The sequence below is a fragment of the Grampus griseus genome (genome assembly GCF_964374135.1).
Source record: "Grampus griseus genome assembly, chromosome: 16".
Classification (NCBI taxonomy): domain Eukaryota; kingdom Metazoa; phylum Chordata; class Mammalia; order Artiodactyla; family Delphinidae; genus Grampus; species Grampus griseus.
This window is the reverse complement of record NC_139010.1, coordinates 54,890,009-54,913,197: the sequence shown is the minus strand read 5'-3', so window position 1 is coordinate 54,913,197 and position 23,189 is coordinate 54,890,009. Positions and strand designations below refer to the sequence as shown.

The 23,189-nt window shown below is 41.7% G+C and overlaps 1 protein-coding gene across 1 annotated transcript in view; it reads right to left on the bottom strand.

Annotated features, from left to right (window-relative positions):
* The window catches only part of ENTPD1 (ectonucleoside triphosphate diphosphohydrolase 1), an 85,596-nt gene extending 74,024 nt beyond the window's left edge, over nt 1-11,572 (bottom strand). The window contains exon 1 of the mRNA XM_082673430.1: nt 11,503-11,572. Within this exon, the coding sequence (XP_082529556.1) occupies nt 11,503-11,518 (16 nt within the window). The 5' untranslated portion in view covers nt 11,519-11,572. The remainder of the gene's footprint in view (nt 1-11,502) is intronic.
* Between the last annotated feature and the right edge of the window lie 11,617 nt (nt 11,573-23,189).

Sequence of the window (23,189 nt, the reverse complement as noted above, 5' to 3'; positions counted from 1 at the left end):
TATTTTACCACCCTATGTAAAATTGTAACCTCCCAATACTTCTCAACCCCCTTTCCTGCTTTGATTTTTTCTTAGTACTTATCACTAACATACCATACATCTTACTTTTTTTTTTTTTGATGATTACCTGTCTGCCCTCACTCCACCCCTCCACCCAGAACATAAACCCTGTGAAGTTAAGGATTTTGTTTTGCTTTCCACTGTATCCTCAGTGCCTAGAACAGTGCTTGACATATACTCTTTGCTCAATAAATATTTGTTAATGAATGAGTCCATCTCCCTTCCATTGGCTCTTTTGGGGTTTTTTTGGCCGCACTGCGCAGCTTGCAGGATCTTAAGTTTCCTGACCAGGGATTGAACCTGGGTCTGGCGGTGAAAGCACAGAGTCCTAAACCACTGGACCGCCAGGGAATCCCCCCTGTTGGCTCTTATCCTTCAAACATCATCAAGTCCACTCTAGTCTGCAACATTCTTCCCTTGATCCAACTCATCCCTCACGTCAGCTCTCTCTTTCCCTCCATCACCTCACTTCTTGAGTTATCTAATAAGCTCATTGTTCCTACTTTCTGCTAACTTTTGCTGTTTAACCTCTTAATATTCTACTAAGTCTGTTTTCACCAAGGATATTTATAAGCTCCAAATTCTCAAACCCAATCACCACATCTCTCCCACTATAAAATGTACCATTAGAGTTTTAAGGGTTTTTGCTGGAGGGATTAAGGGTCTGTGGGTAGGAAATATTATAAAGTGCATCCCAATTCCCAAAAACATTACACTGTGGGGCAGGGGTGGGAGGTGCTCGAAGAATAGAAAATACGATACCTCTTCTCATTCTCCTTCTTGTCTAATCTGCAGCTTTGGCACTTCTTCTAGAAACTTTGGTCTCAAAACACACTCTCCCGGGCTTCCCTGGTGGCCCAGTGGTTGGGAGTCCGCCTGTCGGTGCAGGGGACATGGGTTCGTGCCCCGGTCCGGGAAGATCCCACATGCCGCGGAGTGGCTGGGCCCGTGAGCCATGGCCGCTGAGCCTGCGCGTCCGGAGCCTGTGCTCCACAACGGGAGAGGCCACAACAGTGAGAGGCCCGCGTACCGCAAAAAAAAAAACAAAAAAAAAACCAAAAAAAACCCACACTCTCCCTTGGCTACTGGGTTCAGACTCTCCTTGGCTTTCTCTTACCTTTTTAGGTTTTCTTTCTGAATCTCTCTTCTTAAGGCATTTCTTTTCCCATCCCTTTATTGTTGGTGTTTCCTTGGGTTCCATTCTTTATCTCTTCTGTTTTCATTCCCTATACTTTCTTTTCTTTTTTTGTTTTTAGTATAATTGTTGTTTTATTTTTTAACATCTTTATTGGAGTATAATTGATTTACAATGTTGTGTTAGTTTCTGCTGTATAACAATCATCCCCTATACTTTCCAGGGTAACTCATACTTTAAATGCTCATATTTTCAACTATTGACTCCATGCTCCAACTCTAACTCCCATTATCTCTTGATTTTGGCCAGACCTCTCCAAGCTCTACATCCACATTTCCAGCAACCAACAGAATATCTCTGCCTTGATATCTTATAAGCATCTCTTATTTAGCATGTGCCAGGATAAACTTATTATCTCCCTCCTCCCCTGCCAAATCCACTCTCCCTCCCTTATTCCCAGTCTTATTCATAAATATTAATCCAATCATCTAAAGCTAAACTTGAGAATAAATCTTAACATCTCCTCCTCCTTCCTTCCCAACAAACCACCTAGCCCTCCACCTCAAACTCTACCTCATAAATATTATTTAAATCCAGCTCCTCTCATCCATCCCTCTCCCCCACCCACCCACCATCAATGCCTTAGTGCAGGTCCCCATCATCTCTCACCCACTGGACTATTGCAAAAGCCCAATACTAGTTTCTTCCCATTGCTCACCAACTTCTTGGTTCATTCCTGCCCGAGTGATCTCACAGAGCCAAGTCTTAGGACCACTAAGTATGATGACAGCATAAGTGAAAATACTTTGCCACACTGTCCCACATTCTTGTGAAAATCTATATCTGTATCCTAAAAGAAATGATATTTTTTCCTCAAATGAAACGTCAGTGCATTAGCATTAAGAAATGACGCTAATGGCTAGTATCACCTCTTCTGAGACAAGGCAGCATGAGGGAGGCAAGTAAGCAGAGGCCTCAGCTGGCCCACCTAACACTCATTAACTTGGGATCAACAAAAGCGCACTGTGGGAGAAGAGAAGCATGGTGTGACGGGAGGGGCACAGGGAACACTTTGGGAAGTCCCGGGTTTGTTGTTTTGTCTTGCTTTGTTTTGCTTGTTTGTGTGTTTATTTTTGCCTCTGTGAACTGATAAGCTCACTCTACCATGAGTATAAAGAGACTTAGAACTGATCTCCAACCAAAGACATTACTTGGGCAAGGTGCTAAGCAGTGGCGCAGGAGCTCACTCCGCAGTTTAATGAAGGTTTGCTCTCAGTGGGAAAGGGGCAAAGGCAAGAAAATGGGCCCAGAGAAGGGTCCTTCCTGAATGCCTTTATGCCTCTGGACAAAAATACTGACAGAATCCTGAGAGCCCTAGCCTCTCTATCCTCTGAAACATGACTCTATGGCAACAGGACTGTTGCCTTCTTTCCTGGATCCGAGTGAGCTTTCTTGGGTAGAGGACTGAGATGTCTTCCCACACATAGAAGGGGATGTTGCATTTGGTGATTGCATTATTCTAGGATCCAAACGGAATCTAAGGGAGCAAAGGGTAGACCAGGCATTCCCCATCTCTAACACTGAACTGGGATAAATCTCCCCTAGTGCTTCCTTAAATTCTTTTTAGAATAAGATGAAAAACACATAACATTCATTTGTGCACCCCTACAGAAAGTATCTCTTTTCTTTCAAGGATAAGGCCTTAGATTAAATAAATTTTGCAATAAGTAGAAAGAATGGTAGAGGAAAAGCTTGCTTCCAAAATAGATATGATGCAGGAAAGAGAGGGAAATCTTTATTTATTTTTTGGTTAGATACAAGAGGATGCTGGTCTGAGAAGAGAACAGATTAGGATAAAAGATTTCATGGAAACTAAAAATACTGTAGCTGAATGAAAGTTTATACTAGAAATAATTAAGGAAAACTGAATCAGTGATGTAGAGAATATTAGGAAAATATTGTCAGAATACAAAGGAAAATAAAGAAAGGAAAGGAAAGAAGGAAGGAAGAAAGGAGAGAGAGAGGGAAAGAAAGAGTGAGAGAGAGAGAGAGAGGGAGGGAGGGAGGGAAGAAAGGGAGAGATAAACGGATGGAGTAAGTTCAGAGATAAGAGATCCAAATAATAGGTCCCTGAAGAAGAAAAGCAAGCAAACAGAGTAGGAGCACTGATTAAAGTTATGAAAAGAGAAATCCTTCTTGCCCCTAAAGAAGTCCTGAATTTGGAAATCAAAAGGGTTTACCACATTCTAAGCAAAATCAATGAAAGGAAGTCTATACTCAGTTGTCTCACTATGAAAATGTCAGGAATAGAGAACAGAAAAATGTTCAGGCTGAAAAAGTGTCCTCAAAGTACTTCACAGCATCAAACTTCTCAAGACAATGCGGGCATATTTCCAATTACTTGAGGGGGATAAGCTATCGATATTTAGACAAGTTGTCACTCTCTTACCACACTGATGCCCTTTCTAAAAAAATTACTTTCATATGCACCAGATCATTTTGACAAGAACAAAAATTAAGAACTCAAAAATGGGGCAAGTCATAGTGAGAAAAGAACTATATTAAAGTTAATTAAATTCATGCTAATGGGTACAGGTTTTCCTCTTGTGGTGATAAAATGTTCTAAAATTGATTGTAGTGATGGCCGCACGATTCTGTGACTATGTTTAAAAACAATGAATTGTAAACTTTAAGCAGGTTAATTATATGGTATGTGAATTATATCTCAAAATAATAGTAAGATCAACAACTATGGGTTCAAATCTCAACCTCAGCACTTACCAATTGAGAGACTTTAGGTTGGTCACTTAACTACTCATTCCTTGGTTTCTCATTTGTAAGACAGGGATAGTATCGACTTCAAACACTTGTTTGAGAACTGAGTTAACATCTGTAAGTTGACTGGAACAACACGTGGCTCAATACACACTACAAACCTGTAGATTAACTAACTAAACCATCACCACTTCCATGTATTGAACACTTACTCTGTTAGTTTCCTACAGCTGCCATAACAAATTACCACAAACCCATTGGCTTAAAACAATACACATTTACTCTTACAGTTCTGAAGTTCCAAGTTCAAAGTCTGAAATCAATTTCACTGGACTGAAATCAAGCTGTAGGCAGGGCTACTCTTCCTTTTCCATCTGCCTGATGGCATTCCATGCATTCCGCATTCCACATTCCTTGGCTTGTGGACCTCTCCTCCATATTCAAAGCCAGTAGCAAAGCATCTTGCTACAGTGGTTGCCTTGCCTTCTTCTGTGTCAGGTCTCCCTCCTCCTCCCTCTTATAAGACCATCTGTGATTATCCAGGATCTCCCCAGTTTAAATTCCTTAATTTAATCACATCTGCAAAGACTCTTTCCGTATAAGGTAACATTCATAAATTCTGGGGATTCAGAGCTGTAATCTTTGCAGGCTACCACTGTTACTATATCAACCAAAAACGAAGAAAAAGAAAATAAATCTACGAAAAAGCCCTAACGATTATTTGTAAGTACACCAAAATAAAGCCATAAAAAAGAAGACATTAAGCAAAAGATGGTATCAAGAACATTTCACACAGCTTAAATTAGAAAATATGAGTACTGCACTATTACTTTCTATTTACCAACCTTTGTTCACTGGAAACTTTTCGAGTCCTCCCTACCCTGCCTTTTCAGTTCAGTGCCTAAAAAGTTATTTTGCTGATGACACACTGCTTCAGATGTCTTTTGTGCATATGTCTGAGTCTTTATCCACTTGAGCAATACTGTTTCAATTTTATAGTTCAGAGATTCTGACCCTCACCTCCTATATCCTGCCAACCAGACCCACCTCCTGGCTCTGGCCTCCTGGGGCCTGCCATGATTATTTGGGAGGGAAAGACTTGGTAATTTTCACTCACACCATACTACAATACTTCCTAAAGTTATATAGCCATACAAGGTTCAGCTGCCTAAGATGCTGAGAACTTTATCTCATCTTCTTTCATCTTTCTCAAGACTTTATTGACTTACTCCTTCTCCGCATCTATTTTACTTCCTTTTATAGTCCCAACTCTCTATCACTGCCCCCCACCCTTTTCTAATAAGCCACAATAAAAAGTTATTCACAGCTCATTCTTTTTCCTGGAATTAAAATTCTCATAGGTAACAATAAAAGTACACAAAAGTAAATGCAGATGTACCATAATTTCACATAGGAGAATATTATGGTTGAGGAGGGATTACCATATACTTGAAATGACTGGATAGATTTACAAATATCCAATTTTATATCTTAAAAACAGAATATATCTTATTCACAAGTGTTCACATTTATAAAAATTCACTACATGCTTAGGCACAAAGAAACCTCAGAAATACTAAAGCCATATTCTCTAATCATTGTGAAATAAAATGAAAAATTAATAAAAATTAATGGTTTAAACAAAAATGACAATTATCTGGAACTTTCAAAAAATTATCCTGGGTTAAAGAGACAATAAATGTAATATCAAACTTTTTTGAAAATATAACACCACAGATAAAAATGTATTGGATCTATTCATAGCTGTAAGTCTCTGTATAAAAACACTAAGGTTTTGGAAAAACTGTTGCAAATATAGTAGAAAAACCTGAATATCTTTATTTTATCAAGAGCTCACATAAATTAATTTAAAACATAAAATCCAATAAGTAATAAACAGGCAACGGATGTAAACAGTATACAAAAGAAGAAGCACATTATGTGAAAAATGTCAAATTCACCAGTAATTAAACAAACTAAAACAACATAAAAGTGGACACGATTATTTAAAGAAAAAAACAAAACAAAACACCTAAGTTGTCAGGGATGGAGCAAAACAGGAACTCCTCGTGGGAGCATGAAGGGTCCATCCTTGGTAAAGCAACTTGTTAATAGTAATCAAGAACTTTAAAAAACATTTACAAATTTTAATCCAGTAATTCTACTTCTGGGATTCTATCCGCAGCATGCATCCCTACATATGGAAAAACTTCACTCACAAAGATGTTTATTGGAAATGGGAACAACCTAAATGTTCAATAACAGGGACACTTAAAAAAAACTATGTGACTATAAAAATTATGCTAACGAAGACTATACTATAAGGTGGAAAATACTTGTGCTTCACTGCTACACTGAAAGTCAGGCTTTAAAACTGTATGTATAGCCTAACAATCACAATGTCACCTCGTAATTTTTCAAGGTTGTAGTCAAATAAGTGCTAAAAAAGAGAAACAACCCAGGCATAGAAAAAGGAACTACAAGGAAATACACCAAAATATTGTCATGAGCGATTGTTTTTCTTTCTCCTCTAATCCATATTTCATGTCTTCTTTAATGAGTATATGCCATATTACTTATATCTTCACAGACAGAGTGAAATTGTCCACATCCTCCTTATGGATCAGAAGGAAACACCTTTTTTTTTTTTTTTTTTTGGTGTTACGTGGGCCTCTCACTGTTGTGGTCTCTCCCGTTGTGGAGCACAGGCTCCGGACGCGCAGGCTCAGCAGCCATGGCTCACGGGCCTAGCCGCTCCGTGGCATGCGGGATCCTCCCGGACTGGGGCACGAACCTGCGTCCCCTGCATCAGCAGGCGGACTCTCAACCACTGCGCCACCAGGGAAGCCCAGGAAACACCTTTTTACGTAGGGCATGTACTGCCATTGTTCCTGGGTCTCTAAATTCATTTTGATACTCTAGCACAAAAACTGTGGGATGGAAGTATGTTAGGCAAACTCCCTCTTGCCTTCTCTACTCCAACGACTTCTTTTTTCCTTATGATTCCCTCAATTTTCCAAACCTAAAGAAATCCTATCGGTCCTCTCTGCATTCATTATCCTCTTTTGCGTCTGGGATCATTCTCACCTCACTTCTGCAGTGCCGACAGTGCCCCCCCTGGCACGCTGCTCCCAGTCTCAGAGTCCTGAATCCTTGCTAGCCCCAGCTCTCGGGCACTCCAAACACCCAGCAAAGGGTTCTGGGGCAACCAAATGTTCTGTTCCAGTACTTCTCAGGTTGGAGGAAGGGAATGAAAGCAGCATAAGGAATCTTGGAGCCGTAGAGAAAAGGTGGGAGATGTTTAGGAAATCCAACACAGAGCCTTTATGTACAATTACAGATTGTATGTGATAAAGATTCAGATTTGTTTCTTGTATGGCAAAATTCTAGGACATATGTTTACTGAAAGAACAAAGGAATGCATGAATTAGGTTTCCCATCATCCTGTAATGACATAACTGATCAGTGACTCAAAGTGGTAGCTTCAGAGGAGGGGGCGGGGCAGGGAGCACTGGGGAAGGGAGGGCTTGGTTGTTTGGTACCAAAATAAGCCCTGACACTATGGCTTGCAATGACACTATGACATGGCTAGTCGAAGTGTGGCCTATGTAGGGGCAGCATTACTAACACCTGGGAGCTTGTTAGAAATGCACAATCTCAGACCCCACTCCAGAGCTGCGGGATCAGAATCTGCATTTTAACAAGATCCCCAATGATGCACATGCATATCGAAGTTTAAGAAATACTGCCTCAGAACACACACACACATTCACCAAGACAAAGGCAGTGCCTCTGCTCATCTGCACTTCCATCAAACCTTCAAGAGGTTTGATGATTCTTCACCACAAGGGCTGCCCTCAACTTTGGCCTCCCTCCAAACTTTTTCAGGGAATGGAGCTCACAAGGAATAGACCCGATGGGATGTGCCCCAGTCCTCACCTTCACTCTGCATAGGCAGGTGGAATTAAACAGTAATGCCCTTCGGCACAACCACTGGTTATGGAGTGCAGAAGCAACCATAAAGACAACACAAGGGAGAAAATACTCTTAAAATACGGTTTGGCCAAGTAAAAGCAAGACCAATCACTGCCATTTGTAAAAAATTGTTTACCACATGTGCCCAATGACCATGCAAGACAATCATGATTAAAGAAATCATTTAATATGCACCTGTTGACTTTGTAAAGGTTTATTAGATTACAGGACTGGTAATCCCAAACTCATAATCAAGGCTAAACTTTGGACTTCTGCCTGCAAATCTCCAGGATGAACATGTAAATAGGTTCCCTACTTGGAACCTGGAAAAAAGTGAAAAAAGCTTTTTATTCTTAAATCTAGGCTGCAGTTTTGGTAAAAGAGAAAGGTCTTTAAGCACTGCTGGGATGTGGAAGGGCTTATTGTGGGCACCAGACTCTACTCATCTTTCTAGGTCCAACTGAAGCGTTCCACATCTTTGAGAAGTTTTCCCCCAAATCATCAATCCCTGTTCTGTTTCTCATGGGATTTTCCTTAAACTTCTATTATGGCTCTTAGGGAGGTAGGAGAACTTATCTATTAGGAACCCATGCTTTGCAGCCTAACTATATTGGTCTAAATTCCCCCCTTTGCCTATTACTATCTGGATGATGTTGGCCAAGTAACTTCTCTCCACAGCTGTAAGATGCAGAAATCTCTATCATAGGTTTTTTTGGGAAGATGACATGAGACAATGCCAGATGTATGTATAAAAATTACAGTGCCTTGCACATAATAAAAAACCAATGTTAGCTATGATTATTAGCACTTCACAGAGTCTGGCTTCAATTAGAGTTGGTTGTATATATGTCTGCCTCCCTCACTAGACTGTGAGCAAACTGTTTATATCCCACACATCTGGCACAGGGACTTACAAATGGAAGACACAATAATATTTGTCAAACGGGTTTGAAGGTACGCCAAGAAAAGGGAAGGGAGGGTGCTGAAACAAATTTAATGTACTTTATGATTTTATCCAGGGCCAACCTCTGTGGTGTTTGTTTTTCTTCTATTACCAGAGTATGTTGTCTCAGACTACGAGATTGGTCGCTATAAAATGGGGCTGGCGGGACACTATTTCTGGAACCAGATGTTCTGTTCAGAGATAGTGAAGTTGTGCTATGAGGAATCTGAAATCTCCAGTTTGGTTCTCAGCTGAAAGGGGACTGGGGGCTGAAGTTCAGCCAGAACTGGACGGGCCAAATGGGGTGCCCTAGCATAGAGTCACATCAGCTCTGAAGGTCACCCACCTAGAAGAAATGCATTTTGTTTTTCAGTGTATTCACTTAGAGGGATGTCTTTACATATTGCACAAAAGAGCTGTTTGTACCAGCAGGACTCCACTGCAAACTCAAAGGTCCCCTTTTAAACCAGCCTACTGACGCTTGGATGAACATCAACTAAGATAATATTACTTAGCTTACTAAATACTTATTGAGCGCCCATTATGTGTTAAACACTGTGCTAGACACTGCAGATCCAAAGGTAAATAAAGAAATTATAGTCAGGGGAAGGTTGGGAAGCAATGCAGAAGGCAGGAGTGTGGACAAATATGACAAGTGCCACCTTAGGTGTAAGTGGTGAGGTATTGCAGAAACATCCAGTATAAGGCTACTATAAGGCTTAAAGGAGGGACTAACAATCAAGATGAGGCTTGAAGGAGTGATTGCCACAGGTAACATTTATTGAGCACATATTATATACATCAGGCCCTGTTCTGAGAACCCTGCATGAATCCCTCATTTAGTCCTTACAACAACCCTGTGAGGTAGATAACATTATTCTCTTCATTTTACAGATGAGGAGACTGAGGCTCACAGGAAAGGGTGGAGCTGGGATTCAAACTTGAGCAGCTTGGTTCCAGACTAAAGGAGGAGGAGAGGGCCAAATCAGCCTTCAAGGCAGAGGCAAGTGTCTTGAAACAATCTGGAAGGGAGGAAAGAAGTTCCCCAAGTCCCTTGAGGAACTGAAAGTGTCTGGGGGTGGGGACAGAAGTTCAGAGATGACTCAGCTCAATCTGCAGGTTAGAAGGGAAACCAGAGGCAGGGGATTTCTAGTCTGCTTTGGACTTTTGAAAACGAGCTGTGTGGTTCCTGCCATCTAACCCCTCCTGGCTTCAGTCTTTCCCTTTTGTAAAAGTCAATAATAACAATACCTGGGCCCTACCACAGAGAATGGCCACGGGCACCAAATGGGAAAAATGCACGTAAACTTGATAGCAAAGAACAAATTCCTTACCAGACTTGAGATTTCACCAGTATCATTTCCCCTGTAGCTTCAAAGATTTGCAAACCCAAATCAACAACGTCGAAGCAGTAACAAGAGACTCTGAAGTGGAGCAACAGGGTAGGGAAATAGACCCTCAGACCCTGCATCTGTCGCCCGCATTCAAATTCACCACTTACTGTGTGATCCCAAGGTAAGCTACTCTCTCACTACCTCAACTCCATCATCTGGGAAATGGGGATGATAATGATAGCACTCACCTTATAAGTTGCTGTGAGGAATAAGTAACACGTGTAATACGCTTAGAACAGCTCCCAGCACAGAGTAAAGATGAAAACGTTAACAGCTATCATTACTGTCATTATTAAGAACTCTACTGACTACTCATCCCATTCCTCCACGTTGTATGTGATAAAAATATGTGGGGATATTAGAGACCAGAGCTGATGAAGGTTTGCAACCCTACACAACCACGATGCTGCAGACATTCTTCCTGGCTCCCACGGGCTGGCAAGCAGCTGGCTCTCTGTCCTGGCAGAAAATGCCCAAAAGAGGTAAAGGACAGAGACCGCACACCATCTGTACAAACCAGGCTGCTCTCGCAGTTTTTAGACAAAATCTAAATATAGTCCGTCCGATAAGCCTTGCTTTTTAAAGATAAAACTGTTCTTCGTACCTATACCCCTTCCCTCCCTCCCCACACCCATGCACACTCCCCCCACACCTCCCAAGAAAAGTTTAGTCTTTTGTAAGACATACTCTCGGGTCCTGTTGTGACAGGCTCTTGCCACATTAACTTCTCTGTCTAATTCCAGGCAGAGAAGCCTTTGCTAATTTCACAACAGGAACGCACACAGGAAATTCGAGAACAAGGCAAATCTACACACAGAGCCCAGCATCTTCAAGCAAACTCACTGAGGTACTGACCCGAAGCAAGACGACTCTGGACTGTAAATGAGGCAGCTGCCTCCTAAACTGCGAGGGGACGGAAGAAGTCTTTTGCCTCTAAAAAACCAGATCTGAATACCAATTGCTAATGAATATTCATGAGCTGCTCCAGCTTGCTCAGGAGCCACCCTTGACTCTAGCCCCGGAGCCTGGCTTCCTAAAATGTTTCCCAAAGTTTTTTCTCTGCCTCCTCTCAGAAGGAGAGGGTGGGAAAGTGTATTTAGGGCTTTTTGCCTCTTGCTCTTTCAAGTACTTGCTTTTGGTCCGGGCTTTTGGTTTTCTTTTTTCCTTTTTTTTTTTTTGTTTGTTCTTAAGGATTCAGATCAAATCAATTTTGCTCTTACCCCTTCTATCTTCCATAATTGGCAGCTTTTGTTTTCTTCCTCTTTGCTCTTTATTTTTCAGCCTCTGCTTGCTGTGGTCGGTCTCAGTGAGAGAGGTACTCAAGGAACAGAGATATAACAGACCCTCGGGCTCGTGGGAGGGGCTAAATTAGCCTGCCCCGTTTCGGAAGGAACCTCAAACCCTATGTCTTTTTCATTGAAAGGACAGACTGGCCGAGAAGTCCAACAGCTCATTCCCCTAAAGCTTCCCCAGGTTGCAATTTTTTGTATCTTGAAACAATGTATGTTCAGATATCTCTCTTCAGCTCTTTCCCTCTCCCTTTGTTACAGAAATCCATTTTTCCCCTAAAAAGTATATCTTGGCTGCAAGCAAAAAAAAAAAAAAAAAAAAAAAGCTACTTACTTTTTGCAATTTTGAAGCAAGATAACAAGAAACTTGTTACCTTTATTCTGCTCTGCAGTAGTTATTTCCACTATTTTATCTTCCAGGTCACTTATCTGTTCTTCTGCCTCAGTTATTCTGCTATTGATCCCTTCTAGAGTATTTTTAATTTCATTTATTGTGTTGTTCGTCATTGCTTGTTTCCTCTTTAGTTCTTCTAGGCCCTTGTTAAATGTTTCTTGCATTTTCTCTATTCTATTTCCAAGATTTTGGATCATCTTTACTATCATTATTCTGAATTCTTTTTCAGGTAGGCTGCCTATTTCCTCTTCATTTGTTAGGTCTGGTGGGTTTTTATCTTGCTCCTTCATCTGCTGTGTGTTTTTCTGTCTTCTCATTTTGCTTATCTTACTGTGTTTGAGGTCTCCTTTTTGCAGTCTGCAGGTTCGTAGTTACCGTTGTTTTTGGTGTCTGTCCCCAGTGGCTAAGGTTGGTTCAGTGGGTTGTGTAGGCTTCCTGGTGGAGGGGACTAGTGCCTGTGTTCTCGTGGATGAGGCTGAATCTTGTCTTTCTGGTGGGCAGGTCCACATCTGGTGGTGTGTTTTGGGGTGTCTGTGGCCTTATTATGATTTTAGGCAGCCTCTCTGCTAATGGGTGGGGTTGTGTTCCTGTCTTGCTAGGTGTTTGGCATAGGGTGTCCAGCACTGTAGCCTGCTGGTCGTTGAGTGAAGCTGGGTCTTGGTGTTGAGATGGAGATCTCTGGGAGATTTTCGCCGTTTGGTATTACGTGGAGCTGGGAGGTCTCTTGTGGACCAGTGTCCTGAAGTTGGCTCTCCCACCTCAGAGGCACAGCACTGGCTCCTGGCTGTAGCACCAAAAGCCTTTCATCCACACGGTTGCAAACTTGCCCGCCGACCATGCTCACTCAGTGCGCCCACAGAGTCTGGCGCTGGGTAGGGGGCGGGCTTCAGGGACCCTTCCTCGCTCCTGGCCTCTCTCCCACGATGTCCTCTACACTGCTGCTGCCACTCCCTCTTTCTCTGGGCTTCTGTTGCTCAGCGGGCGCCTGCCACTACCAGCCGCTGGCACCCAGCCCCAGCCGGCCAAGCCCATGGAATTGGAAACCAGCAACAATGTAGATCTTTTAGGATGTGTTTGATCTTAAAGGATTACCTGCTAGTGTTGGAGGGTCTCCTGCAGAGGCGGGGGGTGGCTGTGGCTCACCGTGGGGACAAGGACACTGTCCAAGAAACTTGTTACCTTGATACCCACCGGAAGAACTGTGGGACCCAAGAACAGTTCTTCCAGCCCCATGAATCTGATCACTTCTGGTCCCCTAATGAGCAATCCCTTTTAGAGGCTCATTACACCAGAAGAGCAACGGGTCACCCTAGCAAAAGATGCTGTGGCGGGAGAAAGCGTGGTATTGGTCAGAAGGCAGGGTGGGACGGCAGGGGAGGCTGCTCGCTGGGAACAGCTGTCTAGCTGTACTGATGCAAGTTGTCTACCTTTTCCAAACCTAGACCTCCTATCTCTGAAGTCTTATGAGCAAGAATTGCTACACCCAGGCTTTGCCAACATGACCCAAATGCAGATGAGAAACTGACCAAAACATTTTAAAACTGTGTATATGAAGTTATTTTGAAATCAGGACAACAGCCAAGCCTCAGAGAGGAAGGTAAGTTCCCAAGTCCCAGGGCTGCCTGTCTGGGCAGCTTCCCCCTCCACAAGGCTGTCACAAACCTTAGCATTTTAGATTTGAAAGAGACCTCGGACATCTAGTCTAAGCAAGGATAGAGGCGTGGAGATGTTAAGCTACAAGTTCATGTTCACATTGAGAGCAGGGAGCTGGTTGCTACCATGCTCTCCAGCACTTAATATAGTTCCTCCCACGGTGTAGGCTCTCAGTAAATTTTTGATAAATGGTTGAGTTAATAAACAGCAGCAAAGCAGAACATAAATCTGATTTCACTGATTGCTAGTTCATGCTCTTTCTACACTGTTTCTTCAGCATGAGAGGTGGTATCTAAAGCCAATTGTACCATAAGACATTTTTCTTCCAAATATACCATAAGCCATTAAATTTGTCACCAATAAAGATTGTTTTTGACTCTATATATAACATATATTCTCCATTATACTTTTAATCATACTTCAATAAAGGCAGGGGCTTTTTTTAGTTTAGGCACCTCTGCAATCTGCACAGTGCTCAGCAGCATAGTATGTGCTCAATAAATGTTTGGTGCTGGACTGCCCTGGTGGTCCAGTGGTTAAGACTCTGCGCTTCCACTGCAGGGGGCATGGATTCGATCCCTGGTCAGGGAACTATGATCCCACAAGCCGCATGGTGCGGCCCCCAAAAATAAATAAATAAAAATTTTGGTGCTTTAATAAATCTGGGTCTGTACAATACTCTTTCTTCACCTTACTAAAGGTTTCAGATTTACAGCATTTGCCATTTATAATAAAAACTAATTATACTAAATGAAAATCCAGTGGATGCCTTCTCCCGAGCCAGTTTAGACTCCATTTCTAATAATATTGGTTTGATATCTGTGCTATTGTGGTAAAAAAATTTTTTACTCTTTTTTTATTTAATTAATTTTATTGGAGTATAGTTGCTTTATCATATGTGTTTACAATATGTATTTTGTGTTAGTTTCTACTGTACAGCAAAGTGAATCAGCTATACGTATACATATATCCCCTCTTTTTTGGATTTCCTTCCCATTTAGGTCACCACAGAGCAGTGAGTAGAGTTCCCTGAGCTATATAGTACGTTCTCATTAGTTATCTATTTTATACATAGTATCAATAGTGTATATATGTCAGGACTTCCCAGGGGTAGAAGGTAATAATTTAGTGAAGACCTGGGGGAATGAGCTGTGTGGTTATTTATGTCCTTTTGATATTATTTAAATGGTTGTTACTCATGGTTGGTTTCAAGGCTAAAAGGAGACTGCAAAAGAATGGGGTTTTATCATTGATAGGGATGTCAGAGGCATGATAAATCATACTTCAAGAAACATGTTAAATGTTGTATGGCAATTAACAAATCTAATCTCAGGAATTCATAGATTTTTTTTTCCACCAGGAACACACCCAAATCCCATCTTCTTACACCTGCTTTAAACTAAGATACTAAGTCAGTACTCTTTGGTATTTGGTGTATGAATATTCAACAAACAAAATTTGCCAGCACCTTTTGAAAATCATATCAAATTTTCTTGACACTATTTGACATTGTACTTTGACAATCTATCAGCACCACATGCACATCTTATCAAAAAAATTGTTTAGATTAACTCAATCATATTTGTAGTTCTCTACCATCAGTAATAACCTCTGCCCCCACTCCACCTGCCTGCTTACAGGTATTTAGGGATGATAAAAACCCCTGTGAGGGATAGGAAATAGGGCATGGGGTGGATATAAAAGTACTCTGAGAGTATGTAGAATGCACACTGGTTCAGAAAATGCCCCTTCCCTTCTTTTAGGAGAGGAGTAGGAAAGGCACTGTCTCTCAGAGCAGAGCCATGGTTCTCAACCCTACCTGCACATTATACATTATATGTAATCACTGCGGGTGCTTTAAAAGTGCTAATGCTCATCCCTACCCTCAGAAATTGGAATTTGGTCTGGGATTCAGATAAGGATTTCTCATAAAAGGGCTCAGGTGATTTTAATGTGCTGCCAGGGTTTTAGAGTTAAGGAGATCTAGGTTTGAATCTTCACTGTGTAAAATTAGACAAGTTAGTGAGCCTCTCTGAACCTCAGTTTATCTGAGAAATAAAGATTTTTTTAAAAATCTACTTCATAGAGTCATTGTAGGGAAATAAATGTGTAAGAAATCCCAACAGAGACCCTGGCACATAGTTGGCACTCAACAAGTTTGAGTTCCTTTCCTCTTCACTTATATGCTAGGTATATGGTTCAGATTAAATAAAACATTGTCTTCTCTTCTTGTGTCCCTTACTTTCTCCCCCTCCAATATCTTCCATTTATTTTTCAGACCTTCTCCCCCTCCCATATCTTCCATTTATTTTTCAGAAGTAACCCCAGGGCAACTGAAGGGAATGAGAACAGAAGTCCCTTCCCTCCAACAGCACATAGTACCTCTCCACCTCCCTTCCCCAAATTTAATGTGATCCTACATATTCAACAGCAACTGTGGGACTAGGGACATGCTGAGAGACGGGATTGGGGAGTGAAGTATGACCAAGGGTCACCCATGCCTTTGTTGTTCCAGGATAAGCAAGTGGCCTTGGTAGTCAGGAAGGAATGCCCTGAACTCTTGAGTTAGGGGAAGCCCTTGAATGTTGCAGAATGGCCAGCTCTTCCAAAGTGGAAGTATGTGACCAAACAGTTGCACCAGAAGAAGGCATGCTCAGAGCACATAGCACAGCAAAGTCAAGCACAGCAGACACTCAATAAGGAGTGTGCAGAATTGAAATAAAGGTCCTGAACTGCAGGTAAATGCCTAACCTGATCCCAGTACTTGATGAAGTCTGTGTTGTGTAAGCATTATCTTGGTTTACATCAAGTATTTCACAACTGATTCATAACCACTCTTATCTGAGCTACAACTACCCCTTACTTCCCCCGCATTAGCTGAAATCTCTTGCATTTTCTGTTGAAACATCTCCTTTACCTCCTTCATCCTTCTACCCCCACTTCAAGTGCCCTGATTCCTCTGAATGTCTCAGAGGTTTGCAGACATAATGAGTGAAGTGTCCCTTCATTAAAAAATGATAAAATTATATTGCTACTCAAGAGGCAGGCCCCAAATCCAAGAGTTTCAGGTATAATAACTGATAACAGCTATAACATCTTTAAGGTCAAAGACATTCATTTCCAAAGAAAGTACTCACAATCTATGAAAGTCCAATCGATTTATAAAAGCCCCAACTATTTAAATTTTTTTTTTAATTTTAACATATTTTTTAAATGTTAAATTTAAATAGAGATGGTAAACAGATCAGTGGCTGCCTGAGATTCACTGGGGTGGAGGGAGGTCTGAATAGGTGAAGCTCAGGGGACTTTTTAGAGTGTGAAACTATTGAGTATGATACTGCAATGCCAATGTAAACGTGACGATATTCATAACCTATAGAAATTTAAAGGACAAAATTGAACCTTAATGTATACAGTTTTAAAAAAAATCATCCATGGGGTTAAGGGATCCCTGAATGGAATGTTGATTGTGACAAAAGAATCTAACTGTATTACGAATGTATGAAAGAGCCTCATTGAAGGGAGTAGGGGAAAGGGTACTGACCTGAGTCACTTTGGAAATGAGTAAAGTTTGTAAGACTAAAGGCAAAAGGAACTATACAAAAACATATTACTCTATTTGATGAAGCTGTTTCCCATGGGGATACAGGTTCATAATTCTGAGACCACTACATATGTATACTGGAATTGAACAATTATGTAAATAGATGACAGTAGGAGTCAGGGTTCTCACTGTTGGAGCGGAAGGTTACAGACAGGCAAGGGTAAGTGGCTAATTATAACAATCTATCACACTAATTTAAGATGTTAACAGGGGAAACTGGGCATGGAGTATAGGAGAACTTTCTGTACTATCTTTACAAGTTTTCTGTAAATCAAAAACTATTCTAAAATTAAAAGTATATTTTTAAAATTATGTTGTTAAGCATTGTATAGGTGTTTAAAGGCATCTGTTGTACCGAAACCCCTTGCTGAAGGACATCTTTACTAAAGTAACTGCTAAAAGGACACGGTTTTGCAAAAGCATTTGTTACACATGATTTCTTGTTCAAACAATTCATTGTCTCTACATCCAGCAAAGCAAAATTAACTCAGGCTGTGGGCCAAGACATGGAAACAGCCTTGTTATATAGACTCAGTGTGATACTGGTAGTACTCAAATCTTTTCATCCATGACACACAATATTTCCACTGGTCTAAAAGAAAAAAAGCCTCTAAGTTGATTCCCCACTGGCTCAAAAAGTTTCCAAATAAGTGTCTCTGGAGAGAAGTCAGAAACTCTGGGGCCAAGTGAGGGCAGGAAGGAGAACGGACTGCTGCTTCCAGAACTTGAAAAAAATAATAATAAAGGAAGGGAAATGCCTACGCTTCTTCAGACGGCCACCGTCATAGGGGAACATTGCCAGAGAACTTAAAGTAGCTCCGAGAAGGCGAAAAGTTGGAGTTAAGAAAAATTCATCATATTTAACTGACCCTAAGTGCCTGACTGCATTTGCTAAGCAATCAAGATTACAAAGGGCACAAATCTCTGTCTTCTAATTTAGGACATTTCTGGTCCTAGGAGGCAGGGGAAATTCTTAAAGAACACATGGCTTCTAGAATCTTATGCTCAAGACCTTAACAGGATGGCTCAAACACCCAGTTTCTGAAGACAGTAATAGCCCGTAATACCAGGCCAGTCTGTAGCAAGAAGCTCCCATGTTGCTGTTAATGCTCTGCCTCTGCAGAGATCTGCCGGGGGTGACAAACCCTGGAGACAAGGCCAAAGTCAGGCACCCTGCACTCCTTTACATTAGGCCCTTCATCCATTCAGGACCATCAAAGCCTGAAGAAATAATAGAGTGGGAAACGATAATAGTGATTTTCTGGCTTTTGAGATTATTACTTAGCCTAGACAGTTATCCTAGCTCATCCTTCAAGGTCTAGTTCAAACCTTAAATCTTTAAAGCCTTCCAGCTCCTCCAAATTCTGAGAGTATAATTCTTCTCTCTAAGTGACAAATAGCTTGGCACTTGCTTAATGCCTTGCATTGCTAGCTTCAAGTGTGATTTATCTCATATGCACAACATAGAGTCTGACTGCAAATTCTTTTTCTCTCCTCCCCATCCATATCTTCCATATTCCATAGCACCCAGTCCAGGGTTTTGCATATGTGCTTAAATTTTAGGGGGAAAAGTTAGCTAGAACCTTTTAATAGATGAACCACTCTCAAGTAAAACTCCTTCTCAGCATATGAATTGGTCACTCAAATCTCTCCCAACTCCGAAATTTTCTGATCTAGTCCAAAGTATGTAACAATTCCTATTGTTTTTTTAAATTCATTACTCGGCACATGACAGGTAATCTTCCACTGCTGAACTGTAATCTTTAAAAGGTTTCAAAAGCCAACTGGGAGTCATGAATTAAATTAAAATTCACCTGCATTAGGCATTGTTACAAACAGCTCATCTGAGTTGGCAATCAGATGAAAAGATACCTTCCACACAACACGAAGCATGCACGTGCACAAAGACAAACACAGCATAACTTACAGTTCTGCCTGGAAACAGACTGATTTCTTTTGACATTAATTGCGAAACACACACTTAATTTCAAAACATTAAAATCTGTTTTTATCACGTGTTTTAGAATTAAGGATATACAGACTACATATAGAAAATGTCTGTAAGCCTACCCACACAACCGTTCACCTTAATTTCCAGGAAAAATAGAAATTACATAGGGTTCCCTGCTCCAAAGCCTCTGCAATGGCAAAGAGAAAGCTGCTGGATGAGAAAGGTGTCTGTGGGAGGGACGACGCGGGAACACAAGGATCTGCACTTTGTGTGTCAACAATGCCTTGCAGACGAGACAATGTTTTTTCTGCTGCCATAATCCGGAGGATGGACAACATGGATTTTACAGGACATACTCAAGCGTGACATGCAACTAGAGGAAAGTAGAAGGAATTACCAGGATATAATACGTCATTAAGGGCTTCCCTGGTGGCGCAGAGGTTGAGAGTCCGCCTGCTGATGCAGGGGACGCGGGTTCGTGCCCCGGTCGGGGAATATCCCACATGCCGCGGAGCGGCTAGGCCCGTGAGCCACGGGCACTGAGCCTGCGCGTCTGGAGCCTGTGCTCCGCAACGGGAGAGGCCACAACAGTGAGAGGCCCGCGTACCGCAAAAAAAAAAAAAAAAACTTCATTAATATTTGACTAATATATAAATATTTACCACATGTACAATTATGTTACTGTGCTTTGAAAAGGGAGTAAGTTAGAAGAGAATCAGTGAGGGAAAGAATACTTTCCCCTTCTCTGCTTAACTGCCCTCCAGTTCCTTCTTCTGCCTAGCCAGAAAAGCCCTGTGAAAAAGAGACTGCAGTGCTCCCAAACAGTATGCCATGATTTATTATAGCTGTGCTACATCCCTTAGCCTCCCATACAGCCAGCACTTGTCATATTCTGCTTTTGTTTGGGTTATTTATGCATGGAGCAGATTCAATCTTAAACCACCACATTTAGGTATCCAAGAAATTTTGCTATGTTTATTTTCTTTATATCAACTTAAACCCATCTCAGTTCCCTCTGAGCTGCCAAGAAAATCAATCACAATCATTACTGGAGTCCCCTCACCTCCCTGGTTTACACCATAATCTGGGAGAAGTGCATGTATCAGAAAATAGGGGAAGGACTCCTAATCTCTCATTTACTTTGATCCCTTTTGATATTCTCACTGCCCAGCCTTGAAATGTGACAGGCTTTCTGTTCCAGTGCTGAATGGGGATGGAGGAGGACTGGCGAGGGAGTTTTGCCTCTGATGGAAGCGCTGGCCATCCTACTGACCAGGACACAACCACAGAACAGTCAAGGGTGCCCAGTACCCATGGCCCACCAACCTCCACCCCCTTCCCAGTGCTCCAGAATTTCCACTCTTCCCTGGCCCTCAAAGGTACCCCTTTATTTCTTCCTGAATACTCTATTGCTTCCGAGCACCTTGCGCAATTTCAATAACAAGCTAGGGTAGGATTGGAGACCCACAATAACTAACACCTTAACAAAGTATCCTGCCTCTTACACTGAGTTACCATTCCTTCCCACCCCAAATTTCCCTTCAGTCCTCACTACACTCTCCATCACTACTAGACTTGGAGTTCTGGAGGGAATGGACAGTTTACTACTCATTTTATATCCTCTAAAATACCTAACATGGGGATTCTCAACCACTGCACACAAGAAGTCAAATCCCCCCTCCCCAGTAAAAATTTAGTCACTCCAAATTTTTACTGATGTTTTAAAAAAACTTTTTGCTAGAGTTGAGTATAAATATTGTCACAGCAATGCCTGAGGCAAGAAATGAAGCATATCAGGCAGCTGAGTGTAGAGCAGCTTTGCTGTAACTAAGCAGTATGAGGTTAGCATATCACCAGATAGGGCTACAGAGGAATTCCACGAGCTCTGCCTCCAAGAAGAGCACAGCCGGGCAAAACCAGCTCTTCTCCAACAGCAGTTATCCTGAAGAGCAACCCATAGATAACCCTGATACCTTTATTGACATTATGGTGGCGATTGCGTTATAATCATTGCTGGCCTGATTTGTGTTGCTGTCAACCATTTAATTATCCCACAGTATGTCTCCAAAAATTCTAAAATTTGAAGTGTTCCTCTGAAGAGACTGCTAGCTGTTCACTCCTCTTATTCTCATTTTCTTCCGATCTAAAAGAATATCCATTGTTTAGCCACCCGGCATAAAGACTACATTGCCCAGCCTATTTTGCAGCTGTGTGTACAAGAGCAGTGAATCACTCTGGGGCTAGCAACAATGGGTATCCATGACTACACTTGACCTGAAGGGGCAGGGAGAGGAAGGAAGAGGTTCCTGGAACCCACAGAGTAAGCTGTAGCTACAGAAGACAGTCGTCTGACAAGAACTGTGGCTTCTGCATTGGGTTGGGGTCCTCCAGAAGTAATTCTCAAAGGTAGGATTTCAGCACAAGTAGTTTATTTAGAAGCAATTCCAAGAGGCACTGGAAGTGGGTGGGTAAGTGAGACAGGGGAGGGAAGGAGGCCAACACAGTGTGCACTGATCAGCAGATCACCACTGAGTGCAAATGGGGCTCAGTCTCGATAGGGACCTCTAGGAGATGGTAAAGAACAAGGCTCAGAGTTGTCCCAACCTGGGGGAGAGGACATGGGGGTGTTTACCCACCAATTCCCATACATCATTGTTTAAGGGCTGCTCCCTGGGGATATCAACTGTCCAGTACCTTTGCCCTGCCCTGCGCATGGGGTAGTCATGCTTCCATGGCCAGAAAAAGCCCTCAGGCAGAGAGTGGCGGGTGTTCACACAGGAAGCAGCCACCACCGTACATCAGGCATGGTGAGGGCTGAGGGTACCTGGGCAGGGGACCTATGGCATCTGCTATACCTTCAGTTAAGGACTGTAGCCACTGCCACTGTGGCCCAGCAGGGAAGGAGCAGAGGAATAAATACCTGACCTCACTCTCTGCCCTCCCATCTCCTGCTGAACCTAATCAGAAGCCCCTTGATTCAGTTCACTCTGAACAACCTCCCGTGGCACAGATCAGGGTGGAAGAGGATGAACAGTGGACTGTGGAGCAAGCAGAGAATATCCAGCACATCTGCCTCCCACTGTCTCCAAATGTCTATATTTAAAATCTAGGACAGGGACTTCCCTGGTGGTCCAGTGGCTAAGACTCTGTGCTCCCAATGCAGGGGGCCGGGGTTTGATCCCTGGTCAGGGAACTAGATCCCACATAACACAACTAAGACACGGTGCAACCAAATAAATAAATATATAAAATATTTTTTTAAAAAATAAAATAAAATCTAGGACAGCACTTTTTGACTATAGAAATTATTGTGATACATTTATATCTTCGCTAAAACTAAAGAAACCTGTGACTGGAAAGGACCTTGGAAAACATCTCTGTGAGTCCAAGCAGTAGAGAGAGCACTAAGAAAATGAGAGGAGACCTAAGTTCTAGTTCTGGATCTAATAATTACAAATGATGCCACTTTGGGCAAGTCATTTAGTACTTCGGGCTGTTTCCTCATCCTTATAATAGGGCAAGGTCCTACTGACATAACAAAGATATTATGAAAATCAAAACAATATAAAATACCCTGTAATTAAAAGGGTTATACAGTGAGGTGTTAGTATACCCTCAGTGTTCCAGACAGATGAGAAGTAATACCACTTTTAAACACATTTAGGAAGGAAATGCCACTATTTTGTTTAACTATGTTTTTTTCAATTAGGAAGATATTTACATATCTACCACCACAAAAATTTTTAATGAGACAAGGCAAAAATAATTAACATGTATTTACTTATAATTATTTTCTGACCACTAATCCCCCACCAAAAAAATCTACATTCAATTAATTACATCAGTTTCTAATGAATAGGCATAGTCATTTTTCTCTAGTTATTTCCTTTTGTTGTTGACAGTGTGCTTTACTCTTTTAACCACTTCTTCTTTCATCCTTATGTGTTCAACATTTCTGATGATCCAGTAATCATGCCCAAGATCACAATTCTACGTCTTTTCTCTTTTCACTTCCC